This window comes from Sorex araneus, chromosome 11, assembly GCF_027595985.1.
Source record: "Sorex araneus isolate mSorAra2 chromosome 11, mSorAra2.pri, whole genome shotgun sequence".
In the NCBI taxonomy this organism is placed as follows: Eukaryota; Metazoa; Chordata; class Mammalia; order Eulipotyphla; family Soricidae; genus Sorex; species Sorex araneus.
In genome coordinates, this window is record NC_073312.1 from 38,486,718 (window position 1) to 38,504,999 (window position 18,282).

An 18,282-nucleotide genomic window follows, 5' to 3' on the forward strand; every position below is an offset into this window, starting at 1 on the left:
CGCCCATGCTAAGCATGATCTGGGAGCACTGCTCTGGGACTAGTCTCTGGTGCCACAAATGGTTTTGGCCTCACAACCATGGATGCGTGTGAGCACTGTAGCAAAGGGATGGGACCCTCCCCCCCAGCGAGCAGCACAGTGACCCACTGTGTAGTGCATGCTACGATCAGGATACGCACGGACGCCCCAGTGTAAGGTAAATCACAGGTACATAACGTGGTTCGAGTCTTCAGTCAGGAGCACCAGCGTCTGTGAGCACTGCAGCTGGTGCCAGGTGTGTGAGAACCACAGTCAGACCTGTGTGTCACCCCTCTCCCCCAGTCTTCACAAAATGACATGTTCTCTCCCTCCCTAGTGCTCTGCCCTTCCCAGCACAGCATCCCCAGGTCTAAGTTCTGAGCGCAGGTCACCTCAGGCCTGTGCTCCTGAGCAAGGCATCCTTACCAGATGCTTCAGAGCAGTCTTTTTTTTTCTTTCCACTTTTTGGGTCACACCTGGCAATGCACAGGGGTCACTCCTGGCTCTGCACTCAGGAATTACCCCTGGCGGTGCTCAGGGGACCATATGGGATTCTGGGAATTGAACCCGGGTTGGCAGCGTGCAAGGCAAATGCCCTACCTGCTGTGCTATCACTCCAGCCCCTTCAGAGCACTCTTGAGGGTGGTCCCCAGGCTTCAGAGCACTCCTTGGGGCAATCCCTCTGTTTTTTTTTTTTTAAGCAGGAAGTCACTACCTTTAGGAAAATGTACTTTACTTCATTACTCTGTGGGGAAATAGAAATTATAACCATCAAGAATGTCATTGCTAACTTACCATAATAGCTAAAATGAACTGGCTTGAATACAGACCACTAAACTCAAACACTGCAAAGGGCCCTTGGAGGCATGTTTGCAGTATCTGTTCAGGTCCAGTGTACCCGTAGAACTGTATATTACCAAGGATGTGTCCCAGAGTGCTTATAGCAGCTTTGTTCTTAGTCAGGTACTGAGAAACTAATGCCCGATGCCGTGTGGTCACTCTTTCAGAGCCAGGGCCTTCCTCCCTGGGCAGCATGCTCATGCCTGTTCAGGAGACCGCGTGGGAAGAGCTGATCCGCACCGGCCAGATGACACCGTTTGGTACCCAGATCCCTCAGAAACAGGAGAAGAAACCTAGGAAACTCATGCTCGACGAAGAGTCCGGCTTTGAGAAGTATCTGGCGGATCAGGCAAAACTGTCTTTTGAAAGGAAGAAGCAAGCTAGTGCTCGGAGAGTGGCTAAAAAAGCTCAGACCTCGGTCAGCTCTGAGCTGAGCTCGGCCCTCGGCGAGACCAAGCCAAAGAAAGGAAGCCAGGCTCTCTCTAAGACAGATGCGCGCCTGAAGAAGCACCTCCGGAAACTGCAGCGGAGGGCCCTCCGGCTCCAGGGGAGCCTGGGCTTGCCGAGGGGAAAGAAGCCTCCGGAGTGCGACGGAAAGCTGAAGGCAGAGGGAGACTCCGAGGGGGAAGAGTCGGAGTACTTGCCCTCGGAGGAGGAGGTGGAGGAAGAGGAGGAGGAGGAGGAGGAACGAGCAGGGGCCAGACTGTCAGAAGGCTCCGGCTGTGAGCCCAGGCCTGCAGCCAAGGGTAGGAAACGGCCAAAGAAAGTCACAGCGCAGGAAATTGATGATGACTTCTTCCCAAGCTCCGAAGATGAAGCCGAAGCCCCGGGAGGAGGGGGAGCAGGAGGACGGGGCCGGAAGGTGGTGAGATGCCGGGATGATGGAGACGAAGAGTACTTTAAGCAGCGGCTAAGGTCAGTTTTCAGAGACGGTAAGCAGATTGCATGGCTTCTTTTTTTCGGCAGTGGCTTTGTTCCCAGAGAGATCCAGGGGCAGGTGTGTGTGTTAAGGCTCGTTTTTTTGTCCGAGTTTTCAGTTCCTTGAAGCCTTAGCCTGTTAGAACCCACAGAGTCCTCAGAGGGTTGACCCCCGCATGAGGCAGCTTCCAGGTCCTCTTCGGGACTTCTTCAGGTCTGGGAGGGAAAGGAGAGGCTGGCACGAGGGGCACGCAGAGGACCAAAGCTGGAGCTGATTGGCAGCCCTGCAGCAGGACGAGAGAAGGGGGGAGGATTGGCTTCTAGGGTGACCACTGGGGAAGTTGTCATTTTTGATTGTTTTGAGGCAGGAAAGTCATTTACAGATCTTAAGAGCTGAGAGTGGTGCTGTTTTTACTCGTGAAATCACCTTGTCAGCCACCACGTCAGAGCAAGGACGTGTCCTTTGTCAAGCTGGAAGTGTGCTTCGTGTATACATACCGTTCCCTTTCAAGCTCATGCTTGACGCTCCAGACTGACCGGGGCTTTTCCTTCCACAGCTTTGTCAGTGGATGAGGCAGATCAGGTAGAGGGATGATGAAGACCCGACTGTCCCAAGTATCCTGTGCGTTGTGGCACGTTTTGTGTGAATCCAGGGGAAAAGAGGCCACGTACACTGCTGCTTTCTTCAGGGCCCCGCAGGCTGCCATGCTGCATCTCAGGCCACTTCCCTTAGCTTGCCCAGCACTCCAGGATCCCCCAGAGAAAAGAGGCATTCGGGGACGGGGATGTAGCTCAGAGATAGCCACGTGCTTTGCATGCATGAAGGTCCCAGGTTCAACCCCTGACACCAAGAAAAGAAATAAAACAAGGCATCTGTTGAATAGATTCACTTTGGAAGTTTTTGCCCATTTTTGTGTTTTTTATAGCTTTCAACTGACCTTTTACAAGTAGATATGGCAGAGTCCTTGGTTTTTTTGTTTGTTTGTGTTTTTTTTTTTTTTGCTTTTTTTGATGCACAGGGATTATTCCTGGCTCTGCACTCAGGAATTACTCGTAGCGGTGCTCGGGGGACCATATGGGATGCTGAGGATTGAACCCTACTTGGCCGCGTGCAAGGCAAATGCCCTACCTGCTATACTACTGCTCTAGCCTAATCCTTTTAATGACTAATTTGAGGGCCTGAGATGGTAGCCTCTGTCTTTATGCTGGAATGCCTACATGGAGTCTTAACCTTAGATTTTAATACTTGCTGGCTTCAGTCTGTCATTTCCCACTTCTATTTTAAAGGTCCCCCCCCCCCCACAGTTAATATCTGTAAAGTTGTTTTGAGGGTATTTTGCTCAATACTCTTGAACAATCAGCAGTGTCAGTCTTTAACTACCGAAGAGAATTAATAGATGTTCATCTCAGCATATTGATTGCGAATGGAGCAATATAGTCTTCTCATTAAATTCTGTCAATATTAAATATATTTTAAATAGATCAGTATTTTGATCAAGAGTAATTTATTTTGATTAAATTTTAAATAAGGATTTGGTTTAATTTCATGTCATTAAGTTTTTCTTAATAATGTTAAGATTGTAAAACAATTTGTTATTTCCAAAGCCATATCATAAGATGATAGTTGTTTTTTTCTTTACTAAAGTCATAGTAAAATCTCCAATGAGTTTCAGAAATATCAATAACACTAATTACCACCAAAATTTTATAGCTCTTAAAATTTTATAGCTGTGGTTTTAAGAGTGTTAAACTGCAGTTGTACCATGTTGAAATGTGTGCATCTCATCTTCCTTGATTCTCTTTGGATTTGGGAATATTAAAAGAAAATACATTGCTGAGGACGAAGAAGTAGAGCAACAACATTTTAGCACTGTCATTCTTTTTTTTTTTAATTGAATCACCGTGAGATATAGTTAAAAAGCTTTCATGTTTGAATTTCAGTCATACAATGATCGAACACCCATCCCTCCACCAGTGTACATTTTCCACACCAATATCCCCAGTATTCCCTCGCACCTGCCCCAACCCTCCCCTTGCCTCCATGGCAAACAATTTCCCCCATACTCTCTCTCTACTTCTGGGCACTATGGTTTGCAATATAGATAGTGAGAGGCTATCACGTTTGGTCCTTCACCTACTTTCAGCACACATCTCCCATCCTGAAAGATTCCTCCAACCATCATTGGCTTAGTAATCCTTTCTCTATTCTAGTTGCCTCCTCCCCCAGCTCATGAGACAGGCTTCCAATCATGGAGCAATCCTCTTGGCCAAGTGTCTACTATTCTTGGGTGCCAGTCTCATATTATGTTTTTTTCTATTCCACAAATGAGTGCAGTCATTCTGTGTCTGTCCCTCTCTTTCTGACTCATTTCACTTAGCATAATATTCTCCTTGTAAGCAAATTTCATGACTTCATCTTTCCTAACAGCTGCATAGTATTCCATTGTGTAGATGGGTTGTTTCTAGATTCAGCACTGTCATTCTTTGTATTTGTTTCTTCTTGTTGATCTTTGTAGTTGTATTGAACATTCATTGTGACTCCTTGAGGTGAAGGAAATGACTGTTAGGATCTCTTAGCAAGGATTTGATGATTAGCATAAAGCCATAAAGTTTACAGCATAGAAAATGCATTTTTCTTAATGAATGTAGAACTCAGGAGTATACACCCATTGGTTACAGTTTATGACGAACTCCATTTTGTGACCTTGTTCATTATAATGCTCTTTTCTTTTTTGTCTTTTTGGGTCACACCACAAAGTGTTCAGGGGTTACTCTTGGCTCTACACTCAGAAATTAGTCCTGGTGGTGCTCAGGGGACCATATGGGATTCCAGGGATCAAACCTGGGTTGGCTGCGTACGAGGCAAGAGCCCTCCCTGACGTACTGTTGCTCCGGCCTGTGATATTCATCGGATCCCTTGGAAATGCACGCAAGCTCCTCTAGACATCCATCCTCTCTGTTTTCTCAGCCAGGGAGAATTCTTTCCATTGAGGATTCTCACCTAGGCCCGGGGTCTTTGCTTTACCTGGTGCTCAGTGGGAATTACTAAGCAAACCTTTATTCTAGCTTAGTCTCTCCTGGAACTGGGTCCTGACTTCTAACCTCAAATTAGTTTTTGCAGTTTTTTAAAATGGAAATAATGGCCTTTCCTCCATCTTAATTAATTCACTAATTTTGTGTTTTGGATCACAGCCAGTGGATCATACCTGTCTGGGCTCAGGGATCATACCTGTCAGGGCTCTGGTGTCAGGTATGGGATGCCAAGGATTGAACCTGGGTCTGTCTGCAAGGCAGGTGCTCAACCTGCTGTTCTATAGCTCTGGCCCCAGTTTAATTTATTGCTTAAAAAATTTAATTTCAAATTTACTCACTGTGATTTACAACGCTGTTGATAATAGAGTTTTGGGTTTGTGGTATTCAAATTCCAAACCCGTCACCTGTCAGTGACCCTCCACCAATGAACTAAGGTTCCCTCCCACCTCCAGCCCACCTCCTTCACAGCTTACCACCCCCTGCTCCCCCACACACTTCTTTTTCTATATATTTTTTCTGCTTTGTCTCTGTGCTAAATCATGTTTGGGGATTAACTCCTCAGAGGCGTTCTGATTTTCATACCTCTGATAACATACCAGAGAGAAGAGTAGCTTTTCAGAAAATCCAGTTGACTTTTATTCCTCACATTGATAGATCTTATAAGACATTTTAATTCTTAGTTTATTTATTTTGTTTTTTGGGGCCACACCTGGTGGTGCTCAGAGCTTGCTCCCGGCTCTTCTGTGCCCAGGGATCACTCCTGGCAGCGCTCGGGGGACCATATGGTGTGTGGGGGATCAACCCCAGGTCAGCTGCATGCCAGGCACGTGTCTTACCTCCTGTACTGTCTCTCTGCACCAAAAACATTAATTTTACTTATAAAAATAAGTAAAGCCCCATTTGGCAGCTAATTTCTTTTTTTTTTTGCTTTTTGGGTCACACCCAGCGATGCTCAGGGGTTACTCCTGGCTTTGCACTCAGGAATTACTCCTGGCGGTGCTTGGGGGACCATATGGGATGCTGGGGATCGAACCCGGGTCGGCTGCGTGCAAGGCAAATGCCCTACCCGCTGTGCTATCGCTCAGGCCCCTTTGTAGCTTATTTCTTCCCTTCCCCACCTTCCTTTCCTTCTGTTGTGGTGGTGACCTGGAGTCACATGCAGGCTTGGCTGGGGGGGATTCCCCCAAGAGGTGCAGTGTGGTGTTCATACACTGCACTGAGGCACTCGCTGGGGTTCACACTCCTTTTGTGTTGGTATTTCCACCCATGCTCACTGAAGGTGGCTGAGGGTGGGGGTGCTCACCCTCGGGGCCACAGTGCTCACAGGAGTTCACGTCCCAGGAGTTGCAGTGCTTGCATGCAGCCTGGTAGTCGTGCTTGGCCAGGGTTGCTGTGATGTTCACACACCTGTTCACTGGGGTATGCGCTCCTGGCCCTAGTATGCACACATCTTAGCTGCAGTGCGTACTTCGAGGGGCGGAGGTGGGGTGGGGAGTTGCATTTTCGGTTTCATTCCTGTGGGTTCTTCGGGAGAAAGTGCCACAGTTCAGTACTTGCGTCCAACCTGGGGGCTGGTGACAATGGGGGGAAACGGCAGCATTTGCTCCAACTGTTTGTTGAGCCTTGAGATACGGCTTGGGCAGTGCCGCCAACTCTCCTTCCTGTCCCCAGCGGCGGCCAGCACTGCTTCGGGTGTTATATCCTGACTGCGAGGAAGGCGTTTCCGAATTCTGCTTCTAGCACCATTGGGTTCGAGGTTCCTTTCTGACACTTCCCTACCTTGGGCCCTTTCCATGTTTCAGCCATATGCAAGTTGGTCACCTAACAGCCCCTGTTTCCCTGGTGTTCAACAGACGGTGAAACCAAGGTGTCCAGCCTGCGGGCTGGTTCTCCAGTCACCCGGGAGCCTGGCACTTGGAGGTGCTGATTCAGGAAGTCTAGCCCAGGGCTACCGGGCAGTACATTTTAAAAGCTTTCCTAGGCGGGCCTGATGCAGCCGGATTTGGGAACTCCTTGGTGTATTTTATATGTTACTTTCCTTCCGGACACTGTATTGATTTTGGGAGGTTAAGCTTGCATGTCAGTTTCTCTAAAGTGCTGTGTGCCCCACACAGCCGAGGTGCTGCTTCTCCAGTTGGTTTGAAGCCTCTACTTCATCCACTTGTATTTTATTATTATTATTTTATTAAAAAAAATTTCTTTTTATTGAATCACCATGAGATATAGTTACAAAGATTTCATGATTGAGTGTCAGTCATACAATGATGGAACACCCATCCCTCCACTACTGTAGTTTTCCCACCACCATTGTCCCCACCATTGTCCCGCAATGCCCATTCCACCTCACCCCCTTCCTCTTTGGCAGACACTTTCCTTCTTACTTTCTCTCTACTTTGGGGCATTATGGTTTACAGTACAGATACTGAGAGGCCATCATGTTTGGTCTTTTGTTTTCTACTTGTATTGTAGCATTTCTGATCTCCTGGGTTTTTATTATGAAAATGTGATATTTTTTAAGATGGCAAAAAACTACCTGTCTTTCTTTATTTTTGTTAATTTTCTGCATTTTATTCCAATCTTTGATCATGTGTCTCTCTTTCAATTGTTATAATGATATTGGGCTGTAAAAACATTTTATTCAACACCATTGTGTGGCTCCTTCAAGTTGATGAACTTGCCACAAACTATCCTTGAGAGGTAAATGTGGCATTTGAAGTTGGAAGAAGGTTGTGTCCATGCTGGTTTCTTTCCAATCGAGTAATTTGGTGAAATTGAGCAATGTCCATATGTGACCACTAGGTGGTGCCCAGAATCAGCACATCACTGCCTTAACCACCCTGGGCTGCAAAGCATGTTAAAGACCTAAGCCAAGGATCTATCGGGATGTTGGAGGAGGATTGTGGAAGATTTTGGCAAGTTTAGAAAGTCTGGCAAGGATGATATGGATGGGAATAGATTGCCTCTTGCTCCGGTATAATCTGAATCCACAGTCACTTCCTATTACAGTTGCAGATGCAACTGTAATATGTAGATGAGTAAAAAAAGTTTTCTCTTCAGCCCCATTTTATTGTTTTATTGTTCTTTAGTAACTGAGTAAAGAAGGGCTGATGAGTCCATTTGCTGTGTAAATCTTACAGGATATTTCCTAATATTTTGCTTGGCTTCATCATCAGCTGGGAAAATGCTGGCTTTATTGTCTTCTGTGGGTCTCTGCTGTCGGGTGAGCAGGATCCTGTCTTGGGGTGTTTTAACTATGGATATGTGCAGTTCTCGAAGGGGCTCAGCATCTCAGATGCTGAGACGGGTCAATCTAATAGGATAGATATTGGGGAAAGCCTTTGAATTGTGTGTGTGTGTGTGTGTGTAGTGGGGGTGCTGTATGTTCTGAGTGAGGTGCTGACAGTAATAGGGGCAGCCTGACAGTGTTACCGGATGCTTGCCTCTTGCCAGTGCTTCATTTACTGTTGTCATCGCTTTAAATCCTATCCACTCTCAAGGTGGGCAATACCCTGCCCTGGGGCACTGCAATGAGGGGGTGGGAGGTCTGGTAGCAGCCTTGAGTCCAATTAGGGGGCCCTTTCTGTTGGTTTGCTTAGAAAGTGAGGTTTCTGGGTGTGGGTATGGAGTAACTTTTTTCGGAGTGGTTGGCCAGGTAAATTTGTCCTAGGAGGAAGGAGCCTGAGCTCTGGTAACTGACCCACCAATGGGAGGTGGTTTGGGTCAGGTGAATCACGACTGCTGATTGCATCTGGACTCAGAATCCTGACCTGTCCCAGGTTTCTCTGTTGGTGAGGACGAGCATTACTTGTTGGGGCTTGGTGGGGGGCGGGGAGGGGGGTGTAAAGGGTTCCTGTTACTTGCCTGAAACCCGGCTGAGGGCATGCCCACTGAGATCACCCTGCCAGCTTCTCTGTCTCCATTGTATTGTCTTCCCGGAGCCCTTTTCTTGCCTTCTGCCCAAAGTTGACCCCAAAAGACAGTCTCTCTGCATTGGAATTGGCCCCGGTTTATCTTCCACCTGGGTGGGGATTAGCACCTTTAGGCTCTGCTTAGGTAAAGCCAAAATTACCACACAGATTTTAATTTACTTAAACCCTTTTAAAATTTTATTTAACTTTTAAAAAAAAATTACATTTTCTTGGGGGATTTTGTTTTGGGGCCATACCTGGCAATACTCCAGGGATACTCCTGGCTCTGTACTCAGGAATTACTCCTGGTGGTGCTCAGGGATGCTGGAGATTGAACCCAAGTTGGCCAAGTTCAAGGCAAACACTACACTATGTATTATTGCTTTAGCCTTGTACCTTTTTTTTTTTAAGCATTAAATCCTCTTGATCCCCCCCAAATCTGAATTTAATGAAAGTTTAGTCTTGATTTGGTCAAGAAGCCTAAATTGCTACCTAAATGTAATCAGTTGAAAATCATTCTTATTGGTAGTTTCCAGAGAGTTTCATTTCTTTCTCAAAAATTAAACCTATGCTTTTTATTTTTCTTTCTTCCAGGAATCTGTCTTTTAAAGAGAGAAGAAAAAGTTACTCCCTTAAGGAGTCTTCTTAGCGTCTTGGCTTCGTTTAAATGACGAAGCCAAGACACAAATGAAGACTAATTCTGCTTTGTGCCCCACACACACACACCTCTCCTTCTCAGCTCCAGTGTATAATTGTCTGCATCAGTCTTAATTTACTCTGTGAGATCTGGACTCCTAACTGAGGGTATTTCATCTGCTCAGATGTGCCAATTAAGTCCACCCAGATAGACCATAAAAAGGCAGATAAGAAAAGTAAAACACTGAGTATCTCAATTTAGCAAATTAGACTAATCTGTTAGGGATTCTTAGCTGTCTGAATTAAAAAAAAAAAAAACCCGATCGCACTACAGAAATGCAAACTGTATTAAATACCCAGCTTGGTGCCTTGAATATATTTAAAAAAAAATCAAATTGTACTCATTGTGCTTCTCTTGTAGAATTTCTTTCATGGATATTGCAATAAGTGGAGAATGACCCGGAGCTCGCACTGTCTCTCTTTATTGAGGTGATTTAACATGCACTGTGTGGCGTTCCCCTCATGGTCGTACCACGCAGCCCTTCTTAGGCTGGGTGGCCCTGACACTGTACATGTGAAGACAGAGTGAGGACATCAGTTTTGAATTTCAAGATTTTCTGGAGTTAACTGCTTAGCAGATTTTTTTTTTTAATTAAAAATTAAAATTTGGGGCTGGGTGGGGCTACACCCAGTGATTCTTAGCAGTTATTCCTGGTGATGCTTGTGGGAATGACCACCTGGGATGCCAGGAATTGAACCCGGGTCAGTCGTGTGCAAGGCAACTGCCTTCCACACTGCCTTGAAAAATCTCTCTGTCCTGCTTAGCAGATTTTTATGTGAAAAAACTCAGAGGGTATCTAGTGAAGAGTGACACTTTTCCCGCCCTGTAGGGAAAAAATTGATGCGTATAAAATATGATACTTAGAAACAAGTGTGTTCAGCCAAACTGCTGTTATATTACTTAGAATTTTTTTTCTGACTCTAAATTTAAAAATGATATGTGTAGTTTGGATGTATAGATAATCTTGATGGACAGTGTGCCCCGAGCTAAGAGACACTTCCCTCCCTTCTTTTCCCCACTTTATTTAAACATCGTGGCATACGTAGTTGTTCATGATGATTTGTCCCAGGCATTCAGTATTCCAACACCAGTCCCACCCCCATTGTCACCTTTCCTCCACCATGATCTCCATTTTCCCAACTACCCCTCAAGATTGCCCCCCATAGTAGGCCCACAATAATTTATTTTATATTGCTTGTTACCACTAAATGGCTGACAGAATGATCAAAAAATATTTCCATAGAAGAAAATTTGTGAAAATTGTCATATCTTACCATGGGGGTATTACGCCCTTATCTGAGAGTTCACAAAGCTGTTCTTACAAGGCAAGGCTTCTGTGTTAATGTCTCTATTACTTGAGATTGGTTGGATTCTATGTTACGTCCCATCCAGTCTGGTGTGCTACTACTTGGATGTCAGTGCCACAGAGTTTGGAGATGTCACTGAAGGAGTCGGCTTGGTGGCAGCTTTGGGGTGTGGATATGGCTGCCCGGGCTGTGGGTGGGTGAGAGCTGGCCCATACCCCTCCTGAGATCACTCTGGAGGTCTCAGGCAGGAACTAGTATCTGAGAAATGCTTGCAGCTAGTTGATCTCTTTGAGATTTATTTCTGAGTCTCTGGAGCAAGGCGTAGGTCTTGGAGACATTCTTACGGAGGTGGGACGAGATAAGAATTAGAAATCACAGGGCATGGGATCAGAATGGCAGAATCCTCAGTGGCTGTGAGATCTTTGAAGTCTCCTCACCTGTAAGATGGGCTTCATAGAATCATATTCAAAAGCCCTCTGCAAGGACTACAGAGATAGTATAGCAGGTAGGGCATTTGCTTTGCACGCGGCCGACCCGGGTTCAATCCCCAGCATCCCATGTAATCCCCTGAAAACTTCCAGTAGTAATTCCTGAGTGCAGAGCCAGGAGTAACCTCTAAGTAGTGCTGGGAGTGTGACCCAAAAAGCCAAAAAAGAAAAGAAGAGCCCTATGCAGATTACAAAAACATCAAGGTTATTTGGCATAGGTCAGACACTCAATAGTGATACACAATGAAAAGACAGCCTCCTTCCCAAGTAATGGGTAGTTTAACAATTGGTGTTAGCATGTATAGCCACATTATTACCTGTTAAAAACTTAGTTTTGTTGATAATGTTTTTCTATCTTTCATATTTTTTATTAATATGATTAACCTTCATTTAATGATGAAATACATGAATCTGATCAAGTACCTTATCAACCAATATTTAGGGGAGAAATAAAAAGTTCCTTCTCTCCTGAGCACACTAGGGGGCACTAGACATCTACCCAGGGGAAGTTCTTGAGTCTTCCCAGCCTGCTCTTTGGCTGCGTGTGGGTGGGTCTGGGTGAGCCTTTGGTTCCTCGCAGTCCAATCTGCTCTAGGGTCAGTGTTCTAGATCCCTCTGTCCGGCCCTGTGAAGCTTTGTTTCCACACTCTTTGCTGTCCTGGATGTGTAGGGGTGCTGATCCCCACAGTGGTTTCTGATAATAGACTGGATAATAAATGACAAATGAGTTATTTTTAACATGATGTAACATGATGATGGGAAGAATGAATTGAGCTCTGCCCTGCCAGGTTTCAGTAGGTGTTTAGATATCTGTAGTTTGTTGTTGGTTTTGAGCCACACTCAACTTTGCTCAGTGATTGTTCCAGGTGGGTTCAGGGGACCATATGGGATGCTAGGAATCGAAGTCAGGTCAGTTGCATGCAAGGCTAACACTTTATTCTCTGTACTACCTCCCTGGCCCAATTACCAGTGAGTTTTTTAATGTACATGTATCCTGCAATTAGCTAAAATTACTTAATTTTAATTTTTGTGTATAGTCTCAAAGCTATACACTATACACATGGCAATACTTTTAAATATATGTGTATATATGTGTATATAGATATGTACACACACACACATATATATATATACATATATATATATAGTGAAGCAGCTTTTTTGCCTCCTATAACATCTAATGTGGTGAACCTCGCTAGGAATAGTGCAGTAAGTTCATAGCTGTGGGGGTAGGAAAAGCTGTCTTAGGTCAGCTGTGCATGCAGTGGAACAGGATACTCTGTGAACCTGTTTTCCACTTTGATCTTATGTTGTTTTGGGGGGTTGACGTTGGGTGGTTCATATCGTTATGTTTCAGGAGTACTTTTTCACCCCTCTTGATAAGTAAATCACCAGACAACCTCCACCACCAAAAAGATCACAGCCCCAGTAGTCTTTGGACTCCTCCTGTCCCCACTCTGCTGTTACCTCTGCTCCAGGGACAGTCTCCAAGGGTTAGTCTTGGGTTGGTTTTGTTTTTGTCTGTTCCTTTACTCTATTTCTTTATATCCATATCTGAGTGAAATCATCTAGTGCTTGTCTTTCTCTTTCTGACTGGACCTAGTGTGACACATCTGCTTTCATCCTTGTTGTCACAAGTGACAAGAATTCATCTTTTTTTTTCTGTTTGGCTTTTTGGGTCACACCTAGCAATGCACAGGGGTTACTCCTGGCTCTGTACTCAGGAATGACTCCTGGTGGTGCTCAGGGGATCATATGGGATGCTGGGAATCGAGCTTGGGTCGGCCGCATGCAAGGCAAACGCCTTACCCGCTGTGCTATCACTCCAGCCCCAGAATTCATCTTTTCTTATGGCTGAATTACAGTATTTCACTGTGTATATATGCCACGACTTCTTGATTCTCTCATCTGGATGTTGCGTGCTTTAGCTCGTTTCATCATTCATCATTTTCAAGCCATGCCTCTTTGTTCTGTGCCTCCCTTTATCCCTAGCCCAGTCGTGAACTTCACTCATTCATGTATTCACTTCATTCAGTTTACCTTGCCTGCGGGGAGGCCGAGCACCAGACTAGTCTCTAGGGAGGTAAACATGGCCAAGATGGTCTCTGCCCTAAAACGGCTCCCACTCTAATGGAGGAAGCGCCTTTGAAAGATGCTAATACTTGATGCACATTCCAGTAGGAACATCAAGTGTACCCAAGGGACTGGGGCTGGTACCTGCACCTTAGGAGGGCTCATTTGGGCTGGACAGGGCAGGTTGGCTCCTCTGGCCATCTGAAGGGTAAGGGTGGGGGTAAGGGTGGGAAGGATGGCTGGCAGCAGAACAGGAGATGACGGTCTTGGAGGGCACAGTGGCAGCGAGCTGTGTCTCTTCTGCTCTCTTCTTGGGAGCGACCTTGGAATTCTGGAAGTTGTCCTCTGGAACAGAACAGAACTTGCAGATGCAGCAGCCACTCTCAGGTGTGCTCTTGGGGTTTCCTTCCCGCAGCGTCCAGCGACCTCGCACCGACAGAAGCATTGTTCCCGTCGAGGTCGCATGGCGCTTGGGCCCTGGGTCCAAGTTGCTTGTGACGGATCGTTATGGCAGGATTCGCCCCGGGCCCTGCAGCCTGAACCCGGCTCTCGTTCACCGCACGAGGGTGGGGAAGCCAGGGCGCGCTTTCTCCCCCTGCCTCTGAGCGGGATGGGAAGTTTATGTTTATTGCCACGTTCCCTTGTAAGTGGCTGCCAGTGGAGCTGACAGCGGGCTGGTGGTGGCAGCCGTGCGAGGAGCTGGCAGCGGCGCCGGCGAACACCAGGCCCACTTGGTTTTATGTGGTTGCAGCTGTGACTATGACATTTGCGGATTTTTTTTTTTTTTTTTGCAACAAGAGGCTAGAAAACATGAAACAAGTTGTTTTTCTTCCCCCGACCAAAACATTAGAAAACATTGAAATGTGGAGTTATTGACTCCCTCCTTCTGTTCTTCAGATCAGATCTCCAGCTTACCTATTGACGGGATTAAGATATAGGGGAGCCATTTAAAATTTGGGGGAATCTGATTTCTTGGGCCCCCACTCTCAATTTTGACCACCCCCAAATAATTTCAAGTCATTCGGGATCTACTTTTTGTTATCATTATATAAAAGAGGGCCCCGTGCTTCATGGCAGTTTTGTTTACTCAGTTGCTCAGATCTGTTTAGAATTTGAAACGGAGATGCGCCACTGGGTCAATGACTGGGTATTCCTAGAGGTAGCGACCCTTTTCCCCGGTAGTCCTGTTTATGGTCACTTGCTGAGCACTCATGGGATCAAATACAGCTTTTGTTTCAACGTGCCATGTTCGGCCAGCTCTGTCCAGTATGGAGCTGCCTCTCAGCGTCGCATGCAGGTTGCACTGGCCCAGGACTCTCTGTTTCTTCCTCTGCAAGTGAACAGAGCTCTAGAACCTACCGCAGGGTTATGGATGGCTTTCGGGAAGTAGACGGGACATACCTAATAGTATAACAATTCAGTGCTTTACGCCGAAGCCTCACCTAGTCCTCCCCTAACTTAACCTAAGTTAACTCATTAACATACCTGTAATCTCCCCCCTTCTCCCCCAATAGAACACTCAGAGGTTCCTTATGGGCGGTTAACTCACTTGGCTCTCTGGGTCTGACTTTTGTGTTTGGGCTCGTGCCTAACTTCATATGTCCAACCTAGTTTAAATTCACAGCACAAGCCCCTCCTTTATGGCGTCTGCTGGCGGGACACTTCTCTCTCCTGCCAGGTTCAGGTTCAGCATTTGGACAGAGAGCAGCTTGGAAAAGCCAAGATGCATCTAGTATGGGAGAGGCCCCTTTCTTCAGACTCAGGCGGGGCGGGGCGGGGGGGATGGGGGGGTGAGGTGAGGAGGGGGTGGGCTCTGGCTCTCCCTGTCTACCCCCTTTCCTCCTGTGCCATGTCCCACCTCTTGCCCACCTGCGTTTGGAGTGGCTCTGCTTCAGTGGTCGCTGGCCGGGTGGGCAGATCTGTTCTGCCGGCAGACCACCTGGGGCATGGCTGCTTTGTAGATGAGAGCACAAGCATTTCTTAGCCCGAGCCAGCGGCCTGCGCCTGTGGTTTGAGAACCCTGGCGTTTTCGGCCTTTAATATGCATCTATGATTCTTCTGGGTGATTTGTCTTCACAGTGATATAAATGGTTGTAGGCAACAATGATCTCTCCCACCACCTTTAGTCATTCTTTCACCAGCCTGAATAAGTGTTTGGCTTGTTCTTGTCTTCCCTTGTGAAGTGGCAGGCCTGGGAGGGATGCGGCTTCCCAGGTGCCCGGTGGCTCTGTTGGTGACATGACAGGCCTGTGCATTTGAAGAGGGTAGCAGGAAGGTGAGAGAGGAAACCCAAACTCTGTGGGTGCAGAGTGATGCTGGGGGGGTTGCCCAGGGCAGAGGCTGACAGGCTGGGTCTACAGGAGGTCCTTTCATCACCTGTCAGCACGCTTGGTCGAATATGTGAGTCTCCTGTGTGGAAAAAGCTGATGACCTTGTGATGCCCAACTCCTGAAACCAGTGACTTTGAGTGTTCCCTCCTTCACATGTTCTCTCTTGTTCTTGCATGATCAGTAGCAGATGAATGAATGCCTTCTTATATGGGCTGCTGTTCTCATTCCCTTCCTTTGAGTTTATTGCCATAAAGGCATTTTCTGTATTACTGCCTTATTCCATTTTTACCATTTAGTGAAATCTAAAGTGTTGCAGATGATAATGCTGGACATTATCGAATCTTTTTATTTTGCAAGTGAATAGAATACAAGGCAATTGATTTCTTTTTCCACTTTTGATATCAATGTCCATTATGGTTATGACAGTAGAATTAACCTCGTTCAATGGCTGTTCCTTCCCCACAGTCTTGGCTGTTGCCAAGATTCCAGATCTTTAGACATTTGCTTGTTTGTTTTTCATGACCTCCTCCCCCTTTCCTTCTTTGTCAGTGTTAATGTTGCAGTAGCCAGCTGTGGTGCCCAGAGGTCACACATCTGCTTGTGATATTTGCGTTTGTGCTCCTTTAGCCATGCTGCTTGCTCGTGTGATTGCTGGGGGTCACGCTCTTAGTTGAGGCACCTGAGTTACAGTCATGGTGCTTGTTGGGAGCGGGAGTGTCACTAGGTGCTCATGTGTGTTAACCAGGGGTCATACTTTTGGTACTTGCTCAAGTCATCAGATATTTCTTCTCTTGTACATACTTCCAGAATACAAATGTTCACTTACTTTGTTGATGAGAGGCATCGTATTGCTAAAGTTATGGCTTAGAATTTATTTTGTGAACTTAGTTTTTTTTTAAGTATAAGTGTATATATGTATATATATGTATATATATGTTTCCTAAGTATCATAAGTGCGCATGCACACACACACATATATATGTATATGTATATATACTTTTTTTCCCGTTCCCTTTACACTGTTGCTGTTGGTGGGACAGCTGGGTGTTGCACACTTTGTTGTGGTGCTTGGGATACAAACAGGCAGCACTGCAGGGATCATACTCAGCACATAGAGAGGTGATGGGAATCAAACTCAGAGCCTCTCGATGCAAGGCAGGTGTTTCATCACTGAGCACAGGCCACACCCTCTGTGATATCATTGACACCGATGATGAACTAACCAACCTGTGAATCTAGTATATAGCAATTTTGACCCCAGATTTATGTTAAGATGCTCTGTTGTTTCATGTTACCACTATCATTTTTAATATAGAACTAGTAATTATAAGTAAGACCTCCCCCCCACCCCCACCCCTGCCACTTTTTGGGGTTATATTACCATTGAGGAGATACTTAGTTATATTGAAATTTCCACTGACTCTTTTCTAGAATTAAGTTCATATATCTTAGGAACTAGCAGAGAAATTTTCCTTTAGGGTATACCAGAAGAGGAACAAGCAGTTTTGATAATGAAATGGGACCTTACAGAAATTATTTGTAGAGCAGATATAATAACTCAAGTAAGAATTGAATTGAGAAGGAAGGAAAAGACTTTTTTAAAAAAGATATTAGTGTTTTGTAATATGATGGCACCAGAAAGCTAAAAGACTATTCTAATTTACCCATATGTTTTCTTTTGCATTCTGTAGAACTGTTTATTTAATCTCTCTTGTAACCAAAATAATGGAAATATAATTTCTGTTTCTGTGGTAGGAGATGGAATAAACTGAGACTGCAGGACAAAGAGAAATCTCTGAAGCTTGAAGATGATTCTGAGGAAAGTGATGCTGAATTTGATGAAGGTTTTAAAATGCCAGGTTTTCTGTTCAAAAAGCTTTTTAAGTACGTGCCATGTGTTCTTTCCTTTATATCTGTCATCAAGCCATTGTGTACAAATGAATATTTTTAGAATTACACAGTAGTTACCTGTGGGCCCTTAAGGTACTTGCAGCAATTTATTGCAAATACAGATACCGTCAAATGAAGTTTTAGCCACATGCTGTTCATTAAAATTAGATGATAATAAATTGACTAAAGTGTGCTTTGGGTATGTTTGTAAACTGATGAATCTATATAGGCCTGTCTCAACAGACCAAAAGCAACACATTTTAAAAAGCCATCTATGTCGAATTATTTTTTTGTTCTTAGTAATTTTAAGGGACCAAACCTCCTTTTCCTTAATCAGATTAATTTAACAAGAGCTGTATATTAAAATCAGTTTAGAGAGAGGCTTTTTACTTCTCTGTAGGAAGAAAAAACTGTTGGGATTATTTTTTGTTGTTTTATACTGCACTTAAGGGTGTAACGCTTTTAAGCTGACCAAATGTGCATCTAAATAGTTTACGTAGATGTTGTTCTCCTGTCGGAAGAGACGATCCAGGCACACACCTTTAGAATTAAGTTGCTATTTGAGGCTGTTTCATGTGTAAAGTGTAGCATGTCCAGCTGACCAGACTCTCAGGATGTTACGTACATCACCTCAAGCCTATGTGATCAGGTTGAGTCCCCCATGATGTACGTAAACACTGAGGCACATTTTCACTTGAATTCCTTTTGGACTTTACTTAACAAGGTACTTTAGGAAGACTTCTTCAATGCACAAGGGAAGTTAAAACATTAAGTAGCTTC

The 18,282-nt window shown here is 45.2% G+C and overlaps 1 protein-coding gene across 2 annotated transcripts in view; it reads left to right on the forward strand.

The window, feature by feature from the left end:
• ERCC6 (ERCC excision repair 6, chromatin remodeling factor) overlaps nt 1–18,282 on the forward strand; it is an 81,654-nt gene that overhangs the window by 13,512 nt on the left and 49,860 nt on the right. For both annotated transcript variants that reach the window (XM_055119467.1, XM_055119468.1), the window contains exons 5-6: nt 1,026–1,773; nt 17,368–17,496. In XM_055119467.1, the coding sequence (XP_054975442.1) occupies nt 1,026–1,773; nt 17,368–17,496 (877 nt within the window). The remainder of the gene's footprint in view (nt 1–1,025; nt 1,774–17,367; nt 17,497–18,282) is intronic.